Source organism: Limanda limanda, chromosome 20, assembly GCF_963576545.1.
Source record: "Limanda limanda chromosome 20, fLimLim1.1, whole genome shotgun sequence".
NCBI classification, from domain to species: domain Eukaryota; kingdom Metazoa; phylum Chordata; class Actinopteri; order Pleuronectiformes; family Pleuronectidae; genus Limanda; species Limanda limanda.
Genome location: NC_083655.1, coordinates 9,432,771 through 9,458,454, shown reverse-complemented (window position 1 = coordinate 9,458,454; position 25,684 = coordinate 9,432,771). Strand labels below are relative to the sequence as shown.

General features: G+C 43.3%; 1 protein-coding gene across 5 annotated transcripts in view; it reads right to left on the bottom strand.

The window, feature by feature from the left end:
• Positions 1-25,684, bottom strand: part of abi1a (abl-interactor 1a) — a 39,695-nt gene that overhangs the window by 5,760 nt on the left and 8,251 nt on the right. For 3 of the 5 annotated variants that reach the window (XM_061094099.1, XM_061094100.1, XM_061094102.1), the window contains exons 2-7: positions 23,725-23,892; positions 10,509-10,685; positions 6,154-6,257; positions 5,518-5,661; positions 2,438-2,538; positions 1,223-1,342 (exon numbers count right to left, since the gene is read on the bottom strand). In XM_061094099.1, the coding sequence (XP_060950082.1) occupies positions 1,223-1,342; positions 2,438-2,538; positions 5,518-5,661; positions 6,154-6,257; positions 10,509-10,685; positions 23,725-23,892 (814 nt within the window). The remainder of the gene's footprint in view (positions 1-1,222; positions 1,343-2,437; positions 2,539-5,517; positions 5,662-6,153; positions 6,258-10,508; positions 10,686-23,724; positions 23,893-25,684) is intronic. The other 2 variants (XM_061094101.1, XM_061094103.1) reach the window with 1 other exon arrangement.

Genomic DNA, 25,684 nt, shown 5'->3' with positions numbered 1-25,684 from the left:
AGTGATCGTCCTGCTGGAGAATTTAAAGTTCACTGGAGTCGGACTTTTGCTTTCTCAAAAAAAGCCACTCCAAGGAAAGTTTCCAGATCTCAGTGCATGTCTGAAAACAGCTCATCTGAAAAGTTTGTATGTTTGAAATAAATTCCTTAAACTGACAAACACAAGATTATTTCTTGTGCAAATAATAATAATATATAAAATACAAATAAAGCAATAAAATAATTAAGGAACTACATACTTTACCTGTGCTAAAAGGATTGTGAGGTTCAAGGTTCTGCAGGCAGTGATTAGGTGATATGAGACTTCATTATTACATGATATAAGACAAATGAAGAATTAAGTTCAGAACCACCACCACCACCACCACTGAAGATAAGGAAATAACAAATAAAAGCCCAAGATTTCTTTATAGTGACCACAGAAGAGTTGAACTGGGCCAGAAGCATTGAGACAGTTTGTTCACACTGCAAGACGCCACTGAGCCGAACAACCAGGAAATCTTAGCTGATGAGTTCAGGTCGACAAGTTCATTGGCTGAGAAAAGACGTGACTTCACCACAATCCGTCCTCATCTCCTTAATAATGTGATTTAATTTAATTTATATGCATTTGCCAAACAAGCAAACAGGTTTTTTCATTACTTAATTAATGCTTTTTGAGCCACTGTGTCTACTTATCAATTTAAAGTGCTTTATAAGAAACCAGATTGAAGTAGTTTTTACCATTGACTGTAAATAAAGATGGACGACATGACGGCTCCATGAAAGTGAAGCCAAAACATCTTTATCCCCCCCCCCTGGTGGTTGGCTGCAGTATAGGTCATAAATCAAAAGTTCAACAATTGTCAAAGTAAACGTTAAATCATATTTTCTTAAACATGGGTTCTTCATTATCATCGTTATTTTAGGTTTAGTTCTTATCACATTTGTTTAAATATAGTTTTGGTTGTTTATTTGATGGTTATTTTAATTATTTTGTAGAACAAGATTAACTAGAGACGGGTCGTCCATCTTTTTTCAGTCACAGATAAAAAATTGTATTCCTCCAGATGAGATTTACTTGCAGTGTGTACAAACAGACCCCCCCCCCCCCAATCATTACCCACACCCCCCTCATTCGAGCCCTCTCCACCATGAGCAGATCAGAACAGACGTGCTGATTTCTCCACCCGTCAAGCAGCAGAGACGACGGGAGCGGCCTCAAGGTTTTCGAGGAGTCTCACCTATGGGTGCTGCAGGTGGTGGTGGTGGAGGTGCTGGGGGGCCAAACCCAGCCATGGGAGGAGCAGGTGGAGGTACAGGAGGAGGAGGTGGGGGTGGGGGAGGAGCGAACATGGGCGGGACTGGAAGGAGTGTGTTTACATTAGTTTGATAGTGAAGCTCCGCCGACCACCAGCCGCACCTCTACACCGTTACATAACATCGCTCTACTCCAGAACCCTCCGGGGCTCGGGGAGCACTTCCACTCTGACACACTTCTCTGTGGTATGAATCCAGTGTTTCCATGGCGACCGGCTTGTAATGGAGAGCCGTTGTTATTCTCCAAGTGTTGCAGGCCTGCTCCTTGTTATTGAGGCAAAGCTGCTCTCACAAACTAAAGCATTTCCTCAAGGCACCGGCATGTGTGTAATGCAGTAATATGTGTTACAGCATGTGTGTGTGTGTGTGTGTGTGTGTGCGTCTTACTATTCCACTGTAAAGCAGCAGACCTAACACAGCTTGGCCTATTTACACAGTAGGATAGAGAATCAGCTGTGCTTAGAACACAATGGGCCGGGACATAATCCCTGTCTGGTAAACATAGGCTTTGTGTCGAGTCGTCTCACAATCTGCAAATACACCATTAAATTTACTCCTCGTCCCGCAGTGCAGGCCGTTCGTATAAAGCCATGCATATTGTATTTTTAAATAAATAAACATTGTTGCTCCAGATTTAAGTGCATTTTTTAAAAGTAATATCTTGTTCTTTTAAGAAGGTCGACACAGACTTGCACTTTGGACTGAGAGGTACAAAGTGGTACATGTGTAGCTGCAGTATGTGATGTTACTTGGTGCACAGGCTCAGGCCTACACAGGTATGTGCATTGTGCAAACAGCACGGACACATGTTGTCATTACTGCTGTCAGTGTTTAAAGAGTATTATCTCATCCTCAGGTCGAAGCGAACAGAATTCTACTGATATGAGTTTATGAGAGAAAAAACAGGTTTTACTTTCAGGATATTTCTCTCATCAGGATTTAAAAGCGGTGTTTGGAGCCTGGGAAAGGATAATAAAAAAAAAACCTCCAAAACCTAATTTCTGTGGCTGTGTGCGTCAGGGAGGGGCAGGTCTTTTATTGCAGGCTTTTCAAAATGCCTGAAGCTGTTTGAGCAACAATCCTGTGCCGACCTCAAAACCAGTAGGAAGAGAGAGACAGCAGCTTAAATCAACGCTCACCTGGTCCAGAACTGGGAATGGAGGGTGTAGGCACGGCGATGGGAATGCCGACCCCGCTGCTGCCGCTGTTCTCCCTGCTGCTGCTGCCCCCGCTGCTTCCACTAACGGAGGAGAGAAAGAGGACATTGTTTTATTTAGGGCAAACCTGCTCAGAGGTAAAACTACAGACGCATTGACGCCACTGCATCGGAGTTCCTGTCCTACTTAGAGGATAACACTGTAAAACTCACTGTTTTTTCCTCACATATTTCTCGATATTATTGCGGATACGACAAGTCGATTAATAAGATGATCAATGAAAAATGTTACAGAAAAGAAGTAAAGAAGTAAAATATGACTTTTCACATTGTAATTATACATTTTTATAACTTGACAATTCATTCATTAATCCCCCTAAAAATCATATATTCATATTTTAATTATTTGTAAGTGACAGGAACAGAATGTATCATAAATATCTTTTCACCACTGCTAATAACTGTAGATCCAAAACAGTCTCATACAATATTCTATGGAAGCAAATCCATCACCTTGACATTAATTATTTAACATATTGGAAATCTTGGATTCAGTGCATTCAACCCAGTGAGGATGCAGAACATGTGGATGTCCCATGTGTCAGTGGCCTGTGTGAGCGCTGTTCACCCTGTGTTTGACCCGGGGGCTTGTAGATCAATGGCCTGGTGACTCAATCCCCCCCCACCTCTCCCTCTCTCACTCTCTCTGGCCTCGATCCTCATTTACACTCCGGCCCCACCTCTCCTCTCTTCTGCCTCTTTCATCCCTGCTCTTCCATTGATCCTCCTGCCTTCCTCTCACCCCTCACCGAGCCTCCACCTCGTCCTCTTATCTCCTCATCGGCTGTAAAGTGATTCCCCCGTTGGTCTCCCAAACCCCTCACCCCCGTCTCCTCTGATTCCTTCCATCCCACTGAACCCGCGCCCCTCCCCTCCTCTCCTCCACATCTCTTTATCCCCTTTCTCATCATCCCCCTCTCCTCTGTGATCCATGTCAGTGGAGCCCCGGGGCTCTCCAGGCACACACAGCAGGGGGTCACCCCTCTGAAGGATGTTGGTGGCGATGGAGGCGAAGTATCTTTTGGGATAAAGGCCAAACAATATCACAGTGCACATCTTAATTCAACCCCCTCCTGCATGTTTTGGTTTTATCCATTCTAATCCCTTGATGAACTTTCACAGCTTTCGCTTCTTCTTTGTTGTCAGAAATGTTCTGACTTGACATAAGAGGGAGAAGAGGATGTTTGAGGCAGGAATTCAACCCTCACACAAAGGGTTTTAAAACAGATTCTGTTACCAGGGCGCTGCAGTGAGCCTGGCTCTAAAGACAATGACAGTGATCCCTCTCCCACAGAAAGATATTAGATCACAACAATAAGGCATCGAGCAGCTGGAACACAGAGACACTGTTATTGAATTTAAGCCTCAATCGAGGATGGCAGAGACTGATGAGCTGAATAAGCACGGCCAAGTGTATAATCAGATAGTGATGCCACAGCAGTATTAGCTGCACCAGGGCAGGATCAGTCTGACTCTGAGGACGGCACCGGTTTGTTAAAGGGACATTAGAGCGGCTTCAGAGCAGGGATGAGTAACAGTGATGCTGTTTGTGTGACAGGCTTCGTTTGTTTTAAGGCTGCAAAGCGACAACAACACAAAGACCTGGAGTTTGGTTTTAATTGATAAAGCAGAAACGGCACAGAGAGAAGCCTCCTGTGTGAATGAGCAGCTTTCTGCAAACATACTCAGGAAAGTTATGTAATATTTATGAGCATCACAGTCAGCATAATAAGCTCTTTAGCTAATGAGGCGACTTCACTCACTCGTAACTCACGTTTTGACGAAAGCTCTTTGCTTTCAGCACGTGGAGAATTTTTTTTTTTTGGGCGGACCAACCTCGAGAGCCGAGTGCGAGTTGTCTCTAAATGCTGGAGTTGACTTTGGAGGTTTTTTTTGAGAAACAGCCCTTTATATCAGAGGCTTTTACAGATATTAATATCAGTGACTCAAGCGGCGGTGAGAAACTCTCTGAGCCTTGTCAGACAAACTCTGGATGTGGTGCAGGAGAGGAGAGAAAGGCGTTAACTAAGAGTTTAGAGAAGAGTGTTTCTAGCACTTTTTTTAATATTATGAAACACTCATATTCAATGTTCGATTATAAAGTGCAGTTGGAATAATAATTCCACTCACATCCACATAATAATGAGAGAAAATCCTTTACTTTCTCTAAAGAGCTGTGCAACATCTGCATTGCAGCTTTTACAGACTTAAAATCAGTTCTGCAGGAGGAGAACTTCAACGTTACAGTGTCAGCAGGGGGCAACAGGGTTTGACTTAGATCTAATTGTTATTATGAGGCCAAGCCTGATTCCATATTATCTGCTCACTATTATATCCTCATCAGATTAATTACAAGATTAATACTTTATTTGAAACTTTGAATGTATCTGAACTTAAAGTGTCTTTAATGAGCAACACTTTGCTCCTTGTTGCAGTAAGATTATTCTACTAGTAGCTCAGTCATAGTCTGGGTTATTAACTTTTATACTTTTGTCTACATTACTTGAAATTGTATATCATTCGGTTCCAAAAGACTTAGGTAATGTCTTCAGTTTGCCGTGCAGTTCATTTAATGTTACAGTGAGATGATGAAATCAAACCCAGGAGAACTGGTTTGATTTTAAGATCAATACGTCAGATAAGATGTGGAAAGTTCTCACAGTGACAATCCCTTCAAGTTCTGAACTCTAGCGTCTTTTAAGTATGTGTGTGGCTGGTGCAGTGCTGGATGCTGGGTGACGTTGTGCCTTTGCAATCATTGATTTTAAGGGGAAAATATCGAGCTGGGTTCTTTCCTCTTTCTGCCGAATGATGCTGCGTTTCTTTGTCCTCTGAGGCGACAATGCAGTGATCTCATTAAAATGAATGAGACGCCTGTGTTTTCCTCACTCGGTGCTGTGGTCTATCTGAACATTGTTACCCAGTTAATTTACAGCCGTAAAAAAGGAGAAAAACATTGAGAGGCTTTTTTGTGAATGACTGTGGGTTTTCTCTTTTTTCTACCTGTGAGTGCGTTGCCTCTGGTTGAGCGACGCCGTGCGCCCGGGGCTGTTCTGCTGGCCGCCTATTCGGGCAGGGCTGGTCATGTAGTCGTTGGGCACTGTGGGCGGCTTCACCGGCTCCAGGGTCTTGTAGGACGTGTTGCGGCTGCAGCGGAAGGAAAACAAAACGCAAATCAAAAGAGAAAAATGATGCTAATTCTGGGTAAATCCAACCGTCACGACTACGAGGGAGAATTCACTGGAGCGTCATAAATCCCATCAGTTTACACAGCTGGATGCTGGGAGCCACAGACAGGAGTTTACTCGTGGAATTAATATCCGATTAGTGTCACAGACTGCTGCTGTGCATCAGATGATCACTGTCATGGCGTGAAACGTGGCTGACATTATCAGAATAAAGTTCAGGTAAGTTCCCAGACTCCTTTTCTTTTCGACTACAAGAATGTTTGTCAAACCACAAAGTCACATCACGACGCCACCTCTAAGCTCAGTGGGAAATGCTTCCTCACTATCCTCACATGCATTTAGAAAAAAACAAAAATTAGACCTTAAAGTGTCTTGTGTCTTTTTTCCATTCATTATTTGATAATTACATGAGTAGTTCTTTCTTCCGTGGTCACTAAAATGGAAATCTTACCCGATGGTGCCGCGCCCTGACATGGGCGGACTCGGCGGCTTCTGCGTCGGCGGGTTGGTCCTCGATAGTGTTCCTCCTCTGACTGCCTGATTGTTTCCATGTTGCTGTGGTTTGAAGAAGAAAATGTTTTTTATTCAAACAGACTAATCACTTGAGACGCGGGAAAGAGGACGACACGTATGACGAGAATCACATGTTACAGGCTGCCCAGATAACAACTCCTTTGGGTCATAAACCCAGCCGCATCCATGTTAACAGATGGGACATGGACCAAACGTCATGATTGTCAGCTGAGACTTGTGGATAGCAGCCATCTTTAGGGTTAAAAACCTCTGGCATGTTAAAATGAAGTGTCTTGTAAAACACCTTGATCCAGCATGTAACCATGAAAGCTTCAGAAGCAATCTGGATCTGCATTATTGTATATTCCAGGATCTTTATACCTTGTTAAAAACATATACGAGCTGTCTGGGAAGCCTATAAACATTCTAAATGAAATACAGAACAATTATGGACAACACATAAATTAGATGACAACATGTACACAGAGGGGAACTGACAGGGAGGGTGTTACAACTCCTTTGAGTTTGTGGGTTCTTTTACTAAAAGGACTACGAGTCGGTTAATGGGAACTAAGGTGGGAAATGGCGACAATAATCACATGGGTTTTACTGGCAACTATCAATAATACATTACAGCAAAATGGGTCATGTGACAAACCGGACTTACCTTGGCTTTTAACCACTTAGTGTGGGCAATGTGGAGAGGAGAAAAGGGAGAGAGAGAGACAGAAAGAGGGCATGTCAAAACGGCCATGTCTGAACGAATCAATGGAGGTCAAAGTACAAGGGAGCAGCAGAAACACGATTCCACACTGTATTTACACTGGGTAAACATTTAGCAAGAGCTGGGCAGGTCGGCAGCAGAAAAACACTGTGGCTTCGACTGCTGCTGCAGCCGTTGCGCCGACCAACAGAACCACACCCAGAGTCAGACTGGAAGGAAATCACTGGGATCTGAGGGAAGAGCTATTGTGCACAAGTGGAATTATCTCTACAGGGTTTCTGTTTTTAAGACCTTTGCCTTTATAAAAACATGAATCTGTCTCTGAAGTCTACTGAGTAAATTTGTGCTCATTTGATTTTTGGGATTCATTTTTGCCATATGGAGATTAGTTCATTCCTGGCCGCAATAAAAAAGCAGCCTGGTGCTCGTGTGGGCCGGTGTCAAAGAGAAAATAGCGCCAACCTAGCAGTGGGGTTAATCTGCAGTTTGACAACTGCAGAGTCAAGTGGCTCATCTATAATGCAGCGTCCCCAATGGCCTTTGCAGAAAGCATTGTAGCATCAAAACACCACGAGAGAGAGAGAGAGAGAGAGAGAATGAAACCAAAAGCTAAATTCACAGCTCAGGTCAATATAAAGTCACCTCTGCCACTTTTTAAAAAAACACCTTCAGTGTGGCTGAGTACATTTTAGAACAAATTTTCCGGACTCCATTTGTTATCGGCACTAGACGGGATTCAATCCACAATCTAGGTCACACTGGAAATGCTCCAGCCCTCCCTTATCTTCCTGGCAGCGGCTGTGTCTCTGTTTTGCTCCACAAACCGAAGCGTCAGCGTGGAAATGCTTTAGCAACGTCCAAGTGGAATTGTGGACAAACAGGACATTGTCGAGTCCAAAGAGACTTCTCATGTGGAGCAGAGGGGTAAAACATCATCTCCTTCAGTATAAAAGGAGGTGAACACATCCTGAGTTATTATTTTTCACCAGGGGGAAAATAGCGAAAAATAAATGAGAAACACGTAGTGACTGGTTGTTCTAATTAGTGCTAAATACATAACAGTCTTTGATGTCGTGTCATTATCTTGTGTTTTAAATTTCCAGGAACAAAACATCTGAAATTTCCAATTACGAACACGGCTTGGTGCCTTTACAATCAGCTCCTAAACTATGTGACAGTTGAGTTTAATAATTAGTAAATTAGATATCATTGATTTCAGCCTCATTCCTAATTGTTTCTTTACACAGTGTCAGAACAAACCAAGCATTTCCTATTGCTGTAGTTTATTATCACCTGTAACATGAGGATAACCAAACGAAAGTCAATCTCTCAAACTCACAGCTGACACAACACACAATATCAAAGGAGCGAGATCTACCATCAAACCCCTGACATCATCGTCCCTGGGTTCCTGAAAGCTCCACTGACGAGATTAGGCATCAGCTGACTGGAAGAATAAACCTCATCTCTCGTATTAATGCTAAAAAGCCTCATGTCACTGTCAGTACGCCGTGTGGGATTCCAGATGTGGCGTGCTGATTTATTAACATTACAATCACAACTACAGGAGAAGAATCAGATTACGTAACTGGATGAATTTCACCTTCTGATTCCTCTCAATTCAGATCTGAGAACAGCACTTATTAAATAATGCATGAGAGGGGCTACAAGATGTTTACTCTCTTTATTACTGCTGCTCACATTGTGGTGTTTAACTACACAAACACTGCACAAGGCTGTAAAACCAGTTCAGGCCAATACAAGCATGCGCTGGCAGCGGGCTTCACAGTTAACTGGAGCCAGTCGACTTGATTTAAACTCCCATTAAATTATTGATTCTGGTCAGTAACTAAACCATGACTATAGATATTCCATACAGGCCTGGGCATCTGACCGGAGCCATCACAGCATAGTATGTGAATTAATATGGAGTATTGACGTTAAATATCGATTTGCTCTTTGGGCTGTGACATGCATGTGATAGGATGTGAGTGATGTGGGACTGCGTCAGGGGCTTCTTTGTGTGTGTGTGTCTGTGTGTGTGTGTGCTCACTAACAAATGTAAACGCTGGAGAAAATCCACTGAGATTAGGCGCAGAGTGATACCTCGCGTTCTTAAAATAGACGCATCAAACAAACTCTGAGCAGCCGTGGAGCTCCAGTGATTTCACTCGTTTGACACCACATTCTGGAAGCTCTGTATTGAATTTGACACAGGATTCTGGATTATTTACCTGCATTACAGGTCCTCAGTTTACCTGGTTTCTGCGCCATGATTCCACAAAATGTACCTTTTGTAATATCAACAATATTAAATGATGTAATTAGAAACACTACACTAACAAGCTAATAACACTTCAAAGTCCATTTAGCAGTTGTTCTGTTGTGTTGGTTGTCCACATTGATTTTCAGAGGCGCTGTTGGGTGGATTTAGGATTTAGAAAGAGAGAGACCACAGATATCTAAGATATTTAATTATTTAAAGGTAGGCTTTGCTAATAGCTTTCTAGCTCCAGCAACTTGTAGAGCATAGAAACAAGTGTTTTTTCTTATGTCACTCCATTAATCAGAGCATTAATTAGTGCATTTCTGATAATGTTGAACTCTTGCTTTAATACGAATCGTTGATAAAATACAATAAAACGATGTCTATATAGAGTTTTTAGAACATACTGTTGATAATATGTGTAGAAATCTGGTGTCAGTGGTGGGGAAATGAAATGCATCACACCATTTCACCATGACGGAACCGGTTCATAGAATTCCCTACACAATAGATTGAGAGGCACAATGGCTTTTATCCGGCCTCATCAATGCCTGTAACACTTCTGGATGGTAATGGCGGGGCTCTAATCCAATCTGTCTGACAGATGCGATTGATTGGCTGATTGATGGACCCGAGGCAGCTCAGGGGAGAGGATGGAGATCGCAAAAAATGCCTGCGGCCGTCAGGAAATGATGTCATTACCACCACTGTCAGGCCGACCCTGTGACCCCTAAAGTGAGCGCCTAATGGCAGCGAGGCAGGAGAAAACATCACCGTTGGATCATCACATCCAAAATCTGCTTTTGCTTGGCCTTTTAGATGTGAAAATAATCTACATAATCCAATTGCAACAACATGATTCCTCTGTTCAGGTTTGGAGATACTTCAGAGAACAGGATTACGAGAGTGGACCGAGCCTAAGTGCCTTTAAAAACGTCTTAACATCTTTCACAACGCTCCAAGAATAGAGTTGTTTCTGAAAGCTACATGATGTAATCGCTGTTTTTCCTTTTCGTTTATCATCTCCAACCCCCCCACCCCCTTAACACCAACCCACGCTGCAACATATTCCTGTAGGGTCAGAAAGGGGGTGCTTTTTTGAAGATGAAAGAGAAAGCACGAGAGATGGAGCGAGAAAACAAGTCAAAGTGGGAGAGAGAGAGGAGAGCGGGGAGAGATATGAATCCCCTGGGCAAGACAGAGCTGAGGGGGGAGGGAAGAACATTAGATATAGAAGAGCGACAACGTGAAAGAACAGGTGATTAAATGATTAGAGAACATTAAACAGGAGGAGCCTTCTCACCTTGACACCATGGCCGACATCGTCCAGTACATTGTAGTCAAGCGGCTTCCTGATGTACCTGACTGGTCGCTCCATATTAGCCGGAGCTATGATCTTGTGAGTCCTCGCCGTGTTCTTGTTGGTGGTCAGGATCCCGATCTCCCGCCTGGCCACCTTCTCTTTATGGATGTCCACGGTCTGTGAATGACAGCGAGGACAGAAGAAGGGATGAGATTGATGCAACAGAAGGGAACACAAGAGACGTCCTGTCCAACAAGGACCTCTGGGACCGAATGGACTTGTCATGCAGCAGCTTGAGAAGATTTAATTGAATCATGAGGTTGTGCTTTTCATCACTGGGGTCTTAATCTTTTTACAGCAGCGAGTGCAGACTAATAAAAATCGATCGCGGTGCAAAGCATGTTTAGATGATATGAATGAGGACGGGACCCAGAATCTACATGCAACAGGTCATTTCAGCTAATCAAGGGAAAAATAAACAGAAACATAGGATATACAATAAGATAGAGTGAGAGTGAGAAATAATAGTGATGTTAACAACCCTAAAGTCTACACTTCTTCTTCTAGTTTCACTGATGCTGTATCATGCCACAAGTGAATCAATGGAGTTACTGATACACTGAAATATACCTGCCCAACTAAGTGATCAGTGTAGCTCTAAATCAAATCTTTATTTCCCGTTTCAAATGATCTGACTTTCCTTTTTTAATAAATGTTTAATATTTTGATGAGAAAAATGCCTATCACAGTTTATCTACGGTCCGAGGAAACATCTTTCAGACACTTTTGTGTGGTAAACAAACCCAGACACAGAGATATCAAATTCCTCAGAACTGATGCTCACATTCGACATAAAAAGACCAGAGAAGGTTTCGCTTCATAAATGAATGAAAAAAGAAAACATAAAAATAGCTGATGGGTCATTTCCTGCCAGTAGTCTGGTTAGCACTACATTTCTCAGCTTCACAGCCACGACAGTCGATACGGCTCCTACATATCGACCATCACGTTGCAATGTCCCACAAACCACTGCATTTACGTCTCCTGCTTCGATCTTTCACTCCGGCCGAGCTCAGGGGCAGCTGCCCTTCCTCGGAGAGATGAAAGGCTGCAATGTCTGCGGAGGGACGGGCTGAAAAATGATGGTCTCTCACAGGGGGGGGGGGTGAGTGACCAGCGCCAACAGAGGACTCCTTTCATAACGCAGGGATCTGGAGCTGGACAGAGATCTGTGTTTTTACGCTGCACTGTTCCACTGTATGGGCGACTTAGTCTCCAAGTGTCACTCAACCCACAGTCGAGGGCCCTAATAAAACTCTGGACGGCTTATATGCAGTCAAACTGTGCGTAAAGCTGAAATCTCTGGACTGTGACATTTCTGAGGCGTAGACCTGAGAGCTGAGAACTCGGGCTGCTTTCACAGTTCATGTGTCAGATTCAAAGGGTGTAAAAGGGTGGTTTGTTCAAAGCAACAGAAAAAGGGGAATTAATATTTCATAATAGACAAAGTTTTTCGTACATAATTGCTCCCTCTGAAACTTCAAATTGAAAAGGGAAACATCCGTTCTGTTCCAATGCCCTGTTGTGTCTCCTTGGATTAACAGGACTGACTGAGAGACTGTTGGATGCAGTCATCGGTTTTAACCTGAGCAGAGCTGCCAGAACACGAGAGGCTCTTAATATAAAAACAGAGCCGTCTTCCCGATGAGGTGAACGACAAAATGTACAAATGGGAAATTTTTTAGCAGCACTTCAAACTCCAGTGGCTAAGAGCTCTGCTGGGATCGGGTTTGAGCTAATAGATCTGGACTCTGCAGCTCAGAGATAATGCTCAAATTTCACAGTCATAAATCACGATAATCTGGAAAACAGCTGGGCCAAAATCTAATCAGTCCATTTGGCTTCCATGCGGGGGATGGGATTCAAAGATTGGCTTTGTGGGATACTGATGGAAGATCTCACCACGACCCCGACATGAGGACTCGTTCGGTCAGGTGCGTGGAGCATTGTTCTGAGGTATCATTAAGGAAGTGGGCGTTCACAGGCAAAAACAGGAAATGTTTCACTACAATTCACAAATAGAAAAACTCCCCCGAAAACAAGAGAACTGTGGTTGAAATGTGGCTAAAGTGGGAAAGCATCTGGCCTTGGCGGAACACACTCCCCTTGTCAGAGTGTGGACAAACCCCACCGCTGAGGGCAAAGGGGGGGAAGTGAAACAGCAATGTGATGTGTGAGCTCATCTCCTTCCTGTTTGCCGAAAAATAGTAACGGTGCAGGCTGATGTCAGACAACCATTGACCGGTGGGTTAAAATTCAAAACCCAAGAAACATTAAATGCGTCCGACAGAACTAAAAAGGTCTTCATAGAAAAGCCAATTCTGGTTAGGCCCTGTTTGACTGACCTCATGAAGAACTTCACTCTTGGCAATGAATTTTTCCTTTGACAGCTTCTAGTGATTTTTTCAAACTGGCATTAAAAGGTGTTTACTTGATTCCAGTGGCCCGTCTATTGGGTGGAAAGACACTGAACTCTGAAAACATGTTGCCAAACTGAACGGTGGATGATTCACATGTGTTCTCAAACCACTGTCACCCATATGTTTGAGGCCTGCAGTGGTTTCCCAGAAACACTGAGCAGCTTTTGGCTCTGGTGTTTGGCTTCTCCATCGGCAACAGGCTTTTAGGATTTACTAGTCTGACTCATCAGACATGGCATGTGGGTTTAAGCTGCCATTGGGTGAGGCAGCATTCTCCTCCTGTTCCGCTTCCGGCATTTTACTGTTTTCAAATTCCCTCTTACTACAGAAAACAATGAGTTTTGAAACAGATATGGATCTGCTGCCCTGTTGGTGACGTTTCTTAACAGGGAATCTTCTTACTTCCTCTAAGTGCAAATATACCAACTAGAACAAGAAAGAAAACGGGTCCAGCCACACAGTTACTAAAGGATTTCCACACCTCCTCTTCTTCCTGCTTTCTCGTGATTGGACATCCTCTTTAACTTATTGCATTCCGTATCTTCCCTCCACTTGATTTTGTTATTACATCCTTTAAGTGCTTTCTAAATCCCTTTGTTTCCACACCCAGAGAGGAGTGACCCACCTATACAACTATTCTGAGGATGTAGGTCATACTTTTAAACTCGTGCCAACACCATCAGCGTCCTTCTAAACGTTGTACCCAGACAGAAAAACAGTCGTCATAGAAATCACTTTGAACTTCGCGAGTTCTTCCCATTTTAGGACATTGGTGAGCAGCGGTTGCCACAATGATAGATGGTGTGTTGGCAACAAGGGCCTTTCGGTTTTCTGATTTATTTAGGTTCTTTATAGTCCAGACTGTTGCTATTTCAGTTAAGACTGTACTTGGAAAGCATGTAAATCCAAATTGGGGATAGGATCAAGGACTATAAATGTTTGGACTTCAACACGCAGGAATTTAAAGAAATGATGCGTGTCTCTGTGAAACATTGACGTGTTTACCGCCCTGGACCGTCAGTGATGGCTCCTACAGAAGATGATGACATAAGATCTAGTGTTTCTTCATGTGTTTGGTCTCAGGTTTCGCTATTTTTTTGAAATTCCAATGCAAAGAATGTAATTCTACACCGGTGGGGGAGGGGCATTCCTTCCTTAAATTTTTGATATAGTTTGAAATTTGTCCATATTCTCTGGATGGAACAACCATTTACTTAATTGGATCTAGAAGGGGTTATGCTGATTAACACACTTTAGTTACTAAAAAACCTGAGACAAAGGTTTATCGTACAATAAGTCTTCTATTTCACTCACTTGCTTTAAGTATCTGTATTTATGACGACACTGGATTTTTACATGATAAACGTGTCAATATGATCAAGTATTTTAATTTGTCAGGTATTTTATTCACTCAATTTGCCAAATGCAGGCTTTCCTGATTAGTTATTTCAAAGATCTCTCCACAATAACATATAAAATTGGATTTAAAGGATATACAATAAACTAGGTGTATGGAGTAAAGGTTTTTGTTTTCAATCACAGCCAATATATTGTGAGACCTATGGCTGTGGGGCTGGAACTCTTTCCACACTGATCCTCGCTGACCTGACGTCTCTCTCTCACACTGATTTACTCTACTTAGTCAGACGGGGGGGCAGGGATGGAATTTGGAAGCCTTGCGCAAACGTTACTTCCCAACAGAGAAACACACACAAACACACACTGTTTTGAAGAGTGAGGTAAGCGGCGACTGCAAAGAAGAAGAAAAAAAAAATCTGCAGACTTTGATATGGAATTCAAACAGCCGGTTTCACTTCAGCACATGTCGGAGAGAAAGGAAAACAGCTTTTCCAGCACTTTGGCAGACTGGCCACTGGATGTTACCCTCAATAAAATGCCAGCTATGCACAAACAAACAGGGAAGCTGCACAGCATGTACTGTAGGCATAGTAAGGTTGAACTGAGTGCTTACCACGCAACATGGGGAAAGCCTATTACAAGACAAACACGCCCTGAATACCATCGTGTCAGTGTGTGGCTACTCGGACCAGACACATGTGCCAATGGTTAATAACAGAGCTCCACTCTAGATGATTATAAGATTTAAAAAAAGAAAATCAGCAAACTTGCAGCGAGATACAACACACACACACACACACAGAAAAATACTTATTCCACATGGGATCACTGTCCAAGAACACAAACCATTTTAAGATTATACACTTGATTTTGAGAAACGACACGGCTCTTATTAAAAGGTCGTTATTCCTGGCTGAGGGCTGAGATAAACTCGTCGTTACTGGACTCCAGGAATCGGACGTCCTTGTTCTGTGGGATTACAAGGAGATAAAAAGTATGAAGCTCATCGTCTGTTAAACACATTTGAAACTCAAGTTCAGGTTCACTCTGCAAGAGGAGTTATCCCGATGGTCAGAGCCCCAAGCAGGTGAGGACGGACTGATGAGGACACAAACTATTTTTCCTTCTAGGCTAAAGCCCTGCTTCGCTCTCTCACCATTACCCCCCCCGCTCACCCCTGAGAGGGGATTTGAACAATTTGCGATGCTCAGTGTGTTCCAGCAGTTGTTTTATGATGAAGTGCTACGAGTGCTGGAGTGAGCTTTCTTTCTGCTGAAGCTTCTTTATGTCATCCTGGCCGGGTCTGCTTCTACTTATTTCCTACATTTCCTGAAATAACTTTTTCAGAGCTTGGCCCTAAACACGTTGTTTTTTGCGGGATCTGGAAACGCGGGGCAATAAAAAGCTTGAGTTGTGATCACTCAGCTCTATCATTAAGACATCTCGTGGCCGTGTTGCATCATAGTGTTTTGAGGTTCTTGGCGGCGAAAGTGGCATTTCTTCCTTTGGTCGATGGAAATGAGAATGAGGCAATTTCATCTTCAGTTTTCTGGGCGGAAAGCAAAAAAACTGAAACATGGCACTTTGATGTTCTGGTTGTCTTTGAAAAAGACAGTTGGTTCCGGAAGGAAATGAAAGTATACAAACTCCAGAATCTCCAGAAATGCTCGTGGCTACTAGCTTTTACAGTGGAGGGACTTCTCTGATCAAATATTTCCTGATTTAAATCATAAATTTGCCAGTTTCTGAGTTTTATGGGCCAAGAAACAACTCATTCAGATTGTGTAAAACGTATTATGGTACTTATGAGGTATGCGCTCTACATTCTAGTTTGTTTCAGAGGTTTGGGTTTTGTTTTTCTCTTGTAACGATGTTCATATTCTCGAAAGAAAGGCATGTTTTGTTTAAGCATAAATATATACACGCACACATTCCATTTATATGATTTCCTGTTTCTTCTTTGCTGTAAATCATCCCATGACCCCTCAGCTCAATCTTGTGACCCACTGGGAAGTCCAACCCCCCAGAAAGCACAGCTCTAGGGCACCTTGTTCTACATCTCAACACAAAGGGCTCTTCCAGTCACATGCCTGCTCCTCGAGCTGCTTGTTCTGACCGTGTCCGGCCTCGTCTGTATGAGCCGTGCAATCCAACCCTCCCGACTCAGCGCTGAGGCAAAACGGCTGCTGGAGCAAACGCCTCTTTGTCTGGTCTGGTTCTCAGCGTGATTACAGCCATAACAACCGAAGCCCGTCATCTGCAGAGGCAAACAGTTGTCCAGAGGCCTTTCGGTGGGGCAGCTTCTCGGAGCTGTTAGTGCAACACAGAGCATGTCGGAGCCTCCATTTGCACTTGAAGCCAGAATGCCGGGGGTGGGGTCAAACGCCCCGTGGCGAGATCCCTGTTTGGCAGCTTCTTGTTTAGCATCCCACACAAAAGAGAAAACTGGATTCCTCTGGAAAAATCGAACAGCCCGTGTGTGTCATGGCTGAGCCAGAAGCGGAGGTTGTGACGGCTGGACAAGTGTGAAACCTTGGACATGTTGTCTCTCTCCCACTCTCCCAGCAGAGATAAAAAACCAGGACTGCATGCCAAGGTCGGCGCTTTGTTTGCTAACACAGCACATATGGAAACACCTCGGTCGACTTTGGCCAATTTAACTCTGGGCTGCGGCCAAAGCAGCGTTCTGACTGAGCTCTGGTTTACATAGAAGCTGAAGGGGAAGCCCGCATTAGAATAAGGGAGATAACAAACACTAAAAATCACAGCTGCAAAATCTTCTGCCACGGACATAACTTCCTCATCACTCATGTTTACAAGGAGCCGTTGAATAACTGCCTCGATTATTCTCATAAAGGGAAGATCAGCCGAACAGAGGTGTGATGATTAGATGTAATTGCAGAGCGCTGTTGATAGGGACAGATTGCACTGGTGGAAATGATGATGATGATGATGCTGGGAAGAGTTTGTGGAAGGAGAAGCTGGAGAGGAAGTAACAGCCGGGCGGAGGACTGATGATTTACTGAACAACCTCAGTCACCACCATCACTCAGTCCAATTTAAACTCTATTCATGCAGAGCCGAGTCGTGATGAATGTGCCACACGTCACATTCGAGGCATTTCAACTCACACAGACGTGGCAAGGAGCAAGTACAGCAGCGGCCTTGAAGGGGAAAAGTCCTGGATTTCACAAACGATGAATCAGATGATCGAGAGACAAAGAGTCCGATTTTGACAGTTGGTTTATTATAAAAATAATCAATTTTTTCTGTTTTTGTGCTTGTATTTCTTTCAGGTTTTGGGGCTGTTATTTGACGACCCCTTCCTCACTCCCAGGGCAAAACCAATCATAACCTAATAAATATAATAATAATAATTCTAAGGGGTAAAGATTTCTGCAGCTTGGTACCAAAAACAAAATTAGCCTCTCAAGTGTGAGGGTTTAATGTATTTCTAATATAATAAAAGTGTTTGAAAGGTGTGAAAACTTTTAATTGGTCTTTTGGAAACTGTAGCAGACAATATTTTCACACTATACGCATCAGGTCTTGCCCCAAATAATATTAAATCTAATCTCAAGTGCTGCATCTTTAATCTTGCTTTTAAATCAGTCTGTTTTATGAATCTGATACCTGTCGTCACTTCATCAAAACGTTGCACATCTGATCTTTTATTCATGCTTTTGTTGTCTTCCTTTGCCAGGATTATAGAGCCCATTGGCTCAACTCCTATTGTTTTTGATGTGTTATATAAATAAATCCGACTTGAGTTGATTATTTTCTGGCTTTTCAGTAAATGGAGAATAGCGAAATGTGAAAATAATCATTTGTTGCAGCCCTGGTTTCAAATAATTTGAAAGTGACCATCTTTGGGTTATACAGGACAAACCTGTATATCTGAAAACATCGTTGTGAGCTTTCAGAACTTGTTTCTCACAGTTTCACATTGTCTTTCTCTTGTTTCTAGGCATGAGTCATTCAAAATATAGTAATCAGAGACTGCAACTGAAATTTCAAACACCAAACATGAGCCTGTGAACAACAACTGTCTGGAGGCAGCGGACCACACAAAGTCCCGGCCACACGGAATGACAAGTCCCTATAATCCAGTGAGAAAACGAAGGCGTGTGTAGAATGAGTGTAAATATTCAACAGTGAATAAAACAAATACACTGACAAACTCTCACTGTGGGTTTCACAGCCGTGCAAGTGGGAGAGAGACCACCAGGGGAGGCAGGAGAGAGAGAGACTGAAATACACAGGCAAGCAGGGGGATCAGCAGTAAGCACACACAGGACAAACACACACACACACACACACACACACACACAGACATTCACACAGAGAGAAAGGGAGAGAGAGACAGAGCTATAAGGCTTCATTTCCTGTTTGGATGGATGCCATTCTTCCTCGACGAGAGGTCAAAAGCCGCCACTGCAGCACAGAGACACAACCCCAACAGTCTTTGCTTGTGAGTGTTTTCATCACAGCACTGATCACACACACTCGCACACACATACACACACTGGAGTGTAATGGCATGCGGCTGTACCTCCAAGGAATGAGAACTGGAATGAAAAAAGAAAAAACTCACACGTGCCAGACAGACTGAGATCACAAACACAAACTGAATCCCTATTTTACACGCACACACACACAGCCAGCTGACTCTTGTGATCAGATAAGAATATTGTGTAACTGTAGTAATTGCTTCATAGTGAAGCACACAACTGTGGGAAGAAACCGGCAGTGTGTGTGTGTGTCTGTGTGTCCTGCTTGTTGCATCCAGCCCGTTGTTGTGCAGCTTCTTCACTGGTCACTGGGTTCAATCGGCCTGCTCCGGGATCTAAGCCACTCACACAGATGTACTGGGAAATGCAGCCACACCCATCTACCCACCAGTTGTGTTATCACATCATCAGCACATCTACATTTCCACTTGAGTGATAATCAATGAAATATCAAATTGTGGTAAAATTTACTGTTCGGGCCGTAAAACGGGTTCGGCCTCTTGCACTTCATTTGATTTCAGTTACAGTGTTTTTCTGATGCTGCACCCCCCCCCCCCCCCCCCCACTTGAGGTTTCACTGATCAGTTGCGGCCTGAGAGTGACTCAGTGTTTCCTCCCTGACTGCTGCTCTGAACACGAGAGGAAACATCGGTCATTTGTTAATAATAAACTGCTCAAGCCAGACTCTACTAAGAAAAGGGGGATCTTCACTGCACTCAAAAAAGGTCCTGCACACATCTGCACACAAACCTCTGAGGGGTTTCATTTACTGCTCAGAGAGTGAGTGAGCGTTGCTGAGGGCGAACACATCATCGGCTATTTTCAGCTCCACAGTTTATCAGTGATGACCCTGGTCTTTGTTTTGTGTTTATAACCATAAAGAAACGCCCTGACGTGATATTATACCAGGCATATTCAAACTGTTTGAATTATTGATGACGATATCAGTTTGATTTGAAAAGTTATAACTCAGTTTAAATAAGTTAAAACAATGCAGCCAAGTCTGTTATTAGAGTCAATTCTCAACCATATACTACTTGTTCCTGTATAAAGAAACATGTTTAATTTGCCATGTACCATGCCTAAGAGAAGTTTAATAAAAACTTAAGTTAAAAAAAATAAATAAATAAATAAAATGCAGCCATGTCTCATTCATGACATCACTATCTAAATGAAACTGTCCCAGGCTCCAATAATCTGACTGTGTCAGCTGAATGACAGCTAATGTTGCCATGACAACAATAACTATTTCTGGTTTGAACATTTATATCCCTTAGTTTTTATTTTAAAACAATGCGTCTGTATGGTGCAGATCATTTGAGGAAACAGCTACTCCATGAAAGCTCGGAGCTCTGTAAAGGGGGGAGCATTCATAATCAGGACACAGGAGCTGCAGAATGAACACTGGCTGTGCGCACACACACAGACACACACACACGAACTGTATTCTCCCCCGTCTTTCCTCTATTCGAGGGTATCACAGAGAGGTTCTCAATGTGAGGCATTTTCTTCCGCCGGGCAGACAAAGCGCTCCCTGTTCGCAGCCGCTTAGCAGCCACTTCACACGCAGCGCAAGGTGGAAGCCCAGCGAGCCACTCTATTCTCCCATCAGCCTTTTCCGCCTCAGCGCTGCAAAGAGACTCTGGATTGTGAATGACACAGACGGCCGGGGAGGAGACACGAAAACAAACACCTGACAGCACACACTCCAAAATCTGTGCATCGGTGACGCAACACCAAGAAAGTGCATTGAAGCTGCTCAGCGGGGGGGCAGCACGACCCCAACATCCACTGGATATCAATAAGACATTATCTTTAAACTATGTTTCAATGCACTTCTATGATAACACCTATAATTCAAAGTTTTTTTAGAGGCTGCATCGAAAATGAGGCTGAATAATTTCTACTCTTGATTAAAGTTCAAATAATTAGTTGATTAATCCAGAAGGTTCCCAACATGAGGGTTGGACCCCCCCACTGAGGGGCCAGCAGAAAACTCTGTAGGCCGTGAATTATTAACAGGTTAAAGGGCAGGAAGATATTATTATAAAGTCAGTAAATCATTAAAGCTGTTCCTTATGTTCATATTATGTTTTTTACATGATTGCAATTAATTCCTATTTAACTTCACACTGTTAATAATTTTAAGATGTCAACCATCCAACAGTTAAGCAATAATCAAAAAGAGACAAATATATTGACAAAGAGGATAAACCATTAGTTTCATCCTTACAGTTATTTAAATGAAAAAAAAAGCAGACAGAGGCTGAAATGATTAATTATTGATTAATCAAAGCTCTCTTGTGACCAATAACTGAGCCAAATTATGCATCTGATATGTTCCCTGTTGGTCCCTGAGCAATTCCCTGTTCCCAATATCAGTCTCTCCTTCCAGCACAAGCAAAAGACAAGACAAGACGTGTTGTATTACAGCACATAACCATCTGTACTCAACCCAGTGGGATGCATCACCAGTCGGAGAACGGCCACCACCATGCAGACACACCCTGACCAGAGTGAGCCCCACGTAAGTGTGGGCAGACCAATGGAAACGGCCCTGACGCCAGACAACGTCTCACCACTGAATCACTGACACGTGAATGTAAGCGAGCTGCATACTGAGGCATCTCCAGCTTCAGGCATGGACGGGTACAAGACATTTGAAAAAGGATTCGACTACGGTTTGATTATGTTTAGCCAGTGAATTCTGAAGTGTGTTTATTCATGCTAGGGAGGATTTATCATATGTGAACTGGCCTGGGAGAACTTTTCTATCCTTTCCTCTCCATTATAAAACAACACGAACCCCGCAAGCTACAGACTTTCCTCTCCCTCATCCATTCAGCACCGTCCTCAAGGGCCGGAGCTAATCTCATGTCCATGAGCAGTGAGAGCAACACGATAATGATCCACCTCTGAACAGGACAGTGGAGAGCAATAAAACACGCCCACAGCCTGTAGAGCTGACAGGCCGGCCTCTTTATTATTAAAACAGAGATACGCTTCATTACGGCAAACACAGGGACCTCGGCCAACGCTAATCCATAAAACAACAACGAGACGGTGATGGAGACGTTCTGAATGAAAGTATCAGAGCTGGTAAAATCATTCATAATTCCCAGGGATAAATTGGAAAAACACAAGACGGATCCACAGAGCAGCTACGATGAGGATTTGAATTAAATTAACTTTCCTGTATTTCCTTAAACCAAACCCGTGGGAGCATACGCCTTTGTTTACCACCAGCTGACCCAACGTGACATGATCGAGGTCATCTTCACCATGGCTACAAAAAGTACACAATCATGGGCTGGAATAAAGGAAGAATGGAATTTCCCAGGCGCATATCAAGACAGAAGTCCAACAACTTAAGCTAAACCGAGGAATTCACCGGAAAGAAACAGCTTTACTCCCTGACGTAAAGCACCAGATCTAACTGTCTTTCAAAGGCTTTTCTGGTGTAGCCTGCAAGGGTTGTCATGGCGACTAAAACAGGCGGGTGGCGTCATGGTGACCTTGGTATCGCCCCGAATTTTATTTGCCCGGATATTGACTGAAAACCTGAAGTAGTGTAAATATGCCTGCTCTTCCTTTTCTTTGCTTGTCATGATTCATCTTCCATTTCCCTCTGCAGGTCCCTCTCTCTCTCTGATCCACCGGGTCTGTCTCTCTCTCTCTATCGCTCTCTCTCTTTCAAGCCCTCAAGTCTGACAAGTCCTCTTTCCTGAAAGTCTGACCTTCGCTGCTGCCTGTAAGAGTTTCTGGCGAAGCTGTGTCAGAGGAAATACACAGATAGCGGGGACAGGAAGAGACAAAACCAAAGCAGCTCAACCCAATAACCCCATTACACCACATGGCTTTTTCGCATTAACAAGAAACTACAAAAATGTATTCTTTTTACACTATAATTTTCCATGCTTGGATTCAATCATGTGTGTCTTCTGTGTGATGCAGGTTTTTGTGAATCTAATCTATGAGAAGCCACATGGCTGGAGCTCTCTGTTTGATTTGTCTGAGCTCTTAATGCCTTCATTGGATGAGCAGTTGGATTTACCTGCACATGGCAGAGGCCTCATGCTACACAGGGGAAAAGGTTAGGAAATGAAAAAGATTGATTTATTCCACAAAACCATTTGATGCACCTTTAGGTCAGTGGAGTGACGTGGTACTGGGTTGGCCAGCATGGTTAAAACCCTTTTTCAATATAGATGTTTATCACAGTAGCATGACAACCCTACAAGAGATCTACTGTGACTCATCATGACTTAAATGTGGCCTGTTGCTTGATCCCAGCTTCAAGTCGGCTACATCACATCCTTTAAAGACAAAAATAACTGGGACCAATGGCTAAAGACAAGAATATTAAATAAATTGACAAATAAACATATCAAATTGTTGTTCTTCTAATACTACTACTATAGCTTGAAAATGTATTATGGCATGGTTAGATGTGTCTGAAGCAAAACCTTGAAAAATATAAAACAAAAGCTACAATATCCGTCGCTGATGTGATACAGGTTTGAAAATGTAAGTTAATCAAACACAAGTCCACTGTGTTAAGGCCTTTATAATTACAAATTGAGTGTGTTCAAACTTTGTGGTAACTATAGACATTGTGCAGTGTGTTTGTTGTCGTCAGTAGCATATTAGAAAGCCACACAGAAAACCAGTCATTCGACCAAACACACAGCCAGTCAGACACTGGGACAAGAGTGAGAAGCTAATAAAAGGAACCATGGATATTACAGAAGGCCTCGCACTGTGTTTGAAAATAACCGAGTCAGTGTGAAAGTGAGAGGAGAAGTGGGAAATGTGGGGCACCATTCTTCACAGCTGTATGGTTTGTGGTGTGTGTCGTTCTCTGACCTGGGAAATGTGGTTGATGGAGGACTCCATGCGCCGCAGCTGCGAAGCCTGGATGTCCAGCAGCTGCAGCACATTGTTGGCTAAGGCATTGATCTGGTAGGCTACGCTGGCCAGGGACTGGGTGGTGTAGGCTTTGGTCTCCTCCAGAGCTTTCCTCTTGTCCTCGGCCTGTGCACAAAAAAAGGGATTAGAGAGGGGGAAAGAGAAACAGATGAAAAAAAAGCCCTGCTGGTTGAAGAAGAACCCAATTACTGTTAATATCATGTAACAGCCTCATCCATCTTTGAGCTGCAGATCCAGGTCAGGTTTGTGGTGGGTTCGGGCCAAAAGAGCAGCCAAGACCTTCGATCCCCAACGACTCTCTCCCCTGATACTTTGCTCTGTCTGGAGGGATTTAGGATGATATAACACCTCCTGCTACAGCAGAGGTACTGAGTGAGCAGCTAACTTCTAAACAGCTTGACATCATTTTACATTGTTGATCTCTTAACCAATAAAAGGCCTAAGTTCTGCTTTAATAAGAATTTTGCCAGTGACCATTTGGACCGTTAAATAATCCAGTACTCCAGAAATTGTAGACTTTTAATATGGCTTCAATATTTGATCTTCACTCCAGATAAAAAACAACCAAACCACAAAATACCAAGATACCGTGTTGCTCAAATAGTAGATGTTAAAACAAAGATATTAGTTAGAAATTAGTTCTCAACCATTAAGCCATTTTCTTGCTTGCTCACAACTGCAAATGCTAAAAGAACTGTGCGCAAAAATACATGTCCCAGACTATACTACTCATACACGTATGCGACATGATAAAGAAGAATGAAGTGGATTATCTTTAAGAGGTGGCACACAGGATGCTTTTGAATCTAGAAAACAGTGGATTCAAAGTACATAACGATATTAAAAAAAAAGAAAAGCTCAAGGAGCCATCAGCTTTTAGTGAGACACCTATAAAGCAGTTTGTTTCTTGGCTTTACTGGGCCCCTATCTAGCCACTATGCTTATATACTAGAGCTCTGACTGAATATAAGCTTTTCCGAAATAAATTATACACATATTTGAAGTGATGGCTGACGGAGCAGCATGAAAACACCCTGCAAAGGACATGTTCTTCACAATAAGTCCTGTCACACACTGTTCCACTGCATTCAATGATGTAAGTTCTGAAAGTGGCCCAACCACACAAACTGTGGTAATGACACGTTGTAGAAAGCCACCTCGCATCACATCAAACAGACTGAGGCCGTGAGCCGAGCTACAAAATGAGCCACCCTGTTTGATCTTGGTGGGCTCTTCCCGAAGCAGAGTCCAGAGAGCAGTGCCTGGGGGGGGACACTGGGGTTTGATAACAGGCTGCTGAGGCATGGGGTGGATGGTGGAGGAGATGATTACTGGTGATGGAAGCTATGGGGACTGGAAACCAGGAGGAAAGGAGACATTTGATCACCAGAAGATGGGAGGAATGGAGGAAGGTTGGAGATAGACCATGTCACTGCAAGCCTCATTACTGATCCCCCATGGCAGCACGTATTTAATCCAGTAGCGATACATACAGCTAAAGGCTCTACTGGTAAGCTCCGGCCGGGTGAGGAGGTGACAGTGTTGGTGGTGTTTCTTTTAGCGGGAATCAGAGCAGCAGATGTGTTGTGTGATAACAGCCTCAGGAGGGAGGAAGGAGGAGAGATTCCTCCAGAGAGCTCGGAGCGAAAGGCCATCTGTTGAATGTGTGCACACGCAGACACCTTCTAATGACACGGCTACACGCAACGTGGGACATGGTGTAACAGCTGCAGGAGGATGTGTTAGGACAACAAAAACAAACAAGGAAAAGAAGCTACACATCCATGATTGCATTTTTTTTGCAGGAGGATGCAGTTTTTGTTGGGAAATGAGACTCCAAATTACTGAGCCACATGTTTACAATCGGGCTGCAAGTCAGAGACAGTGTTTATTTTAC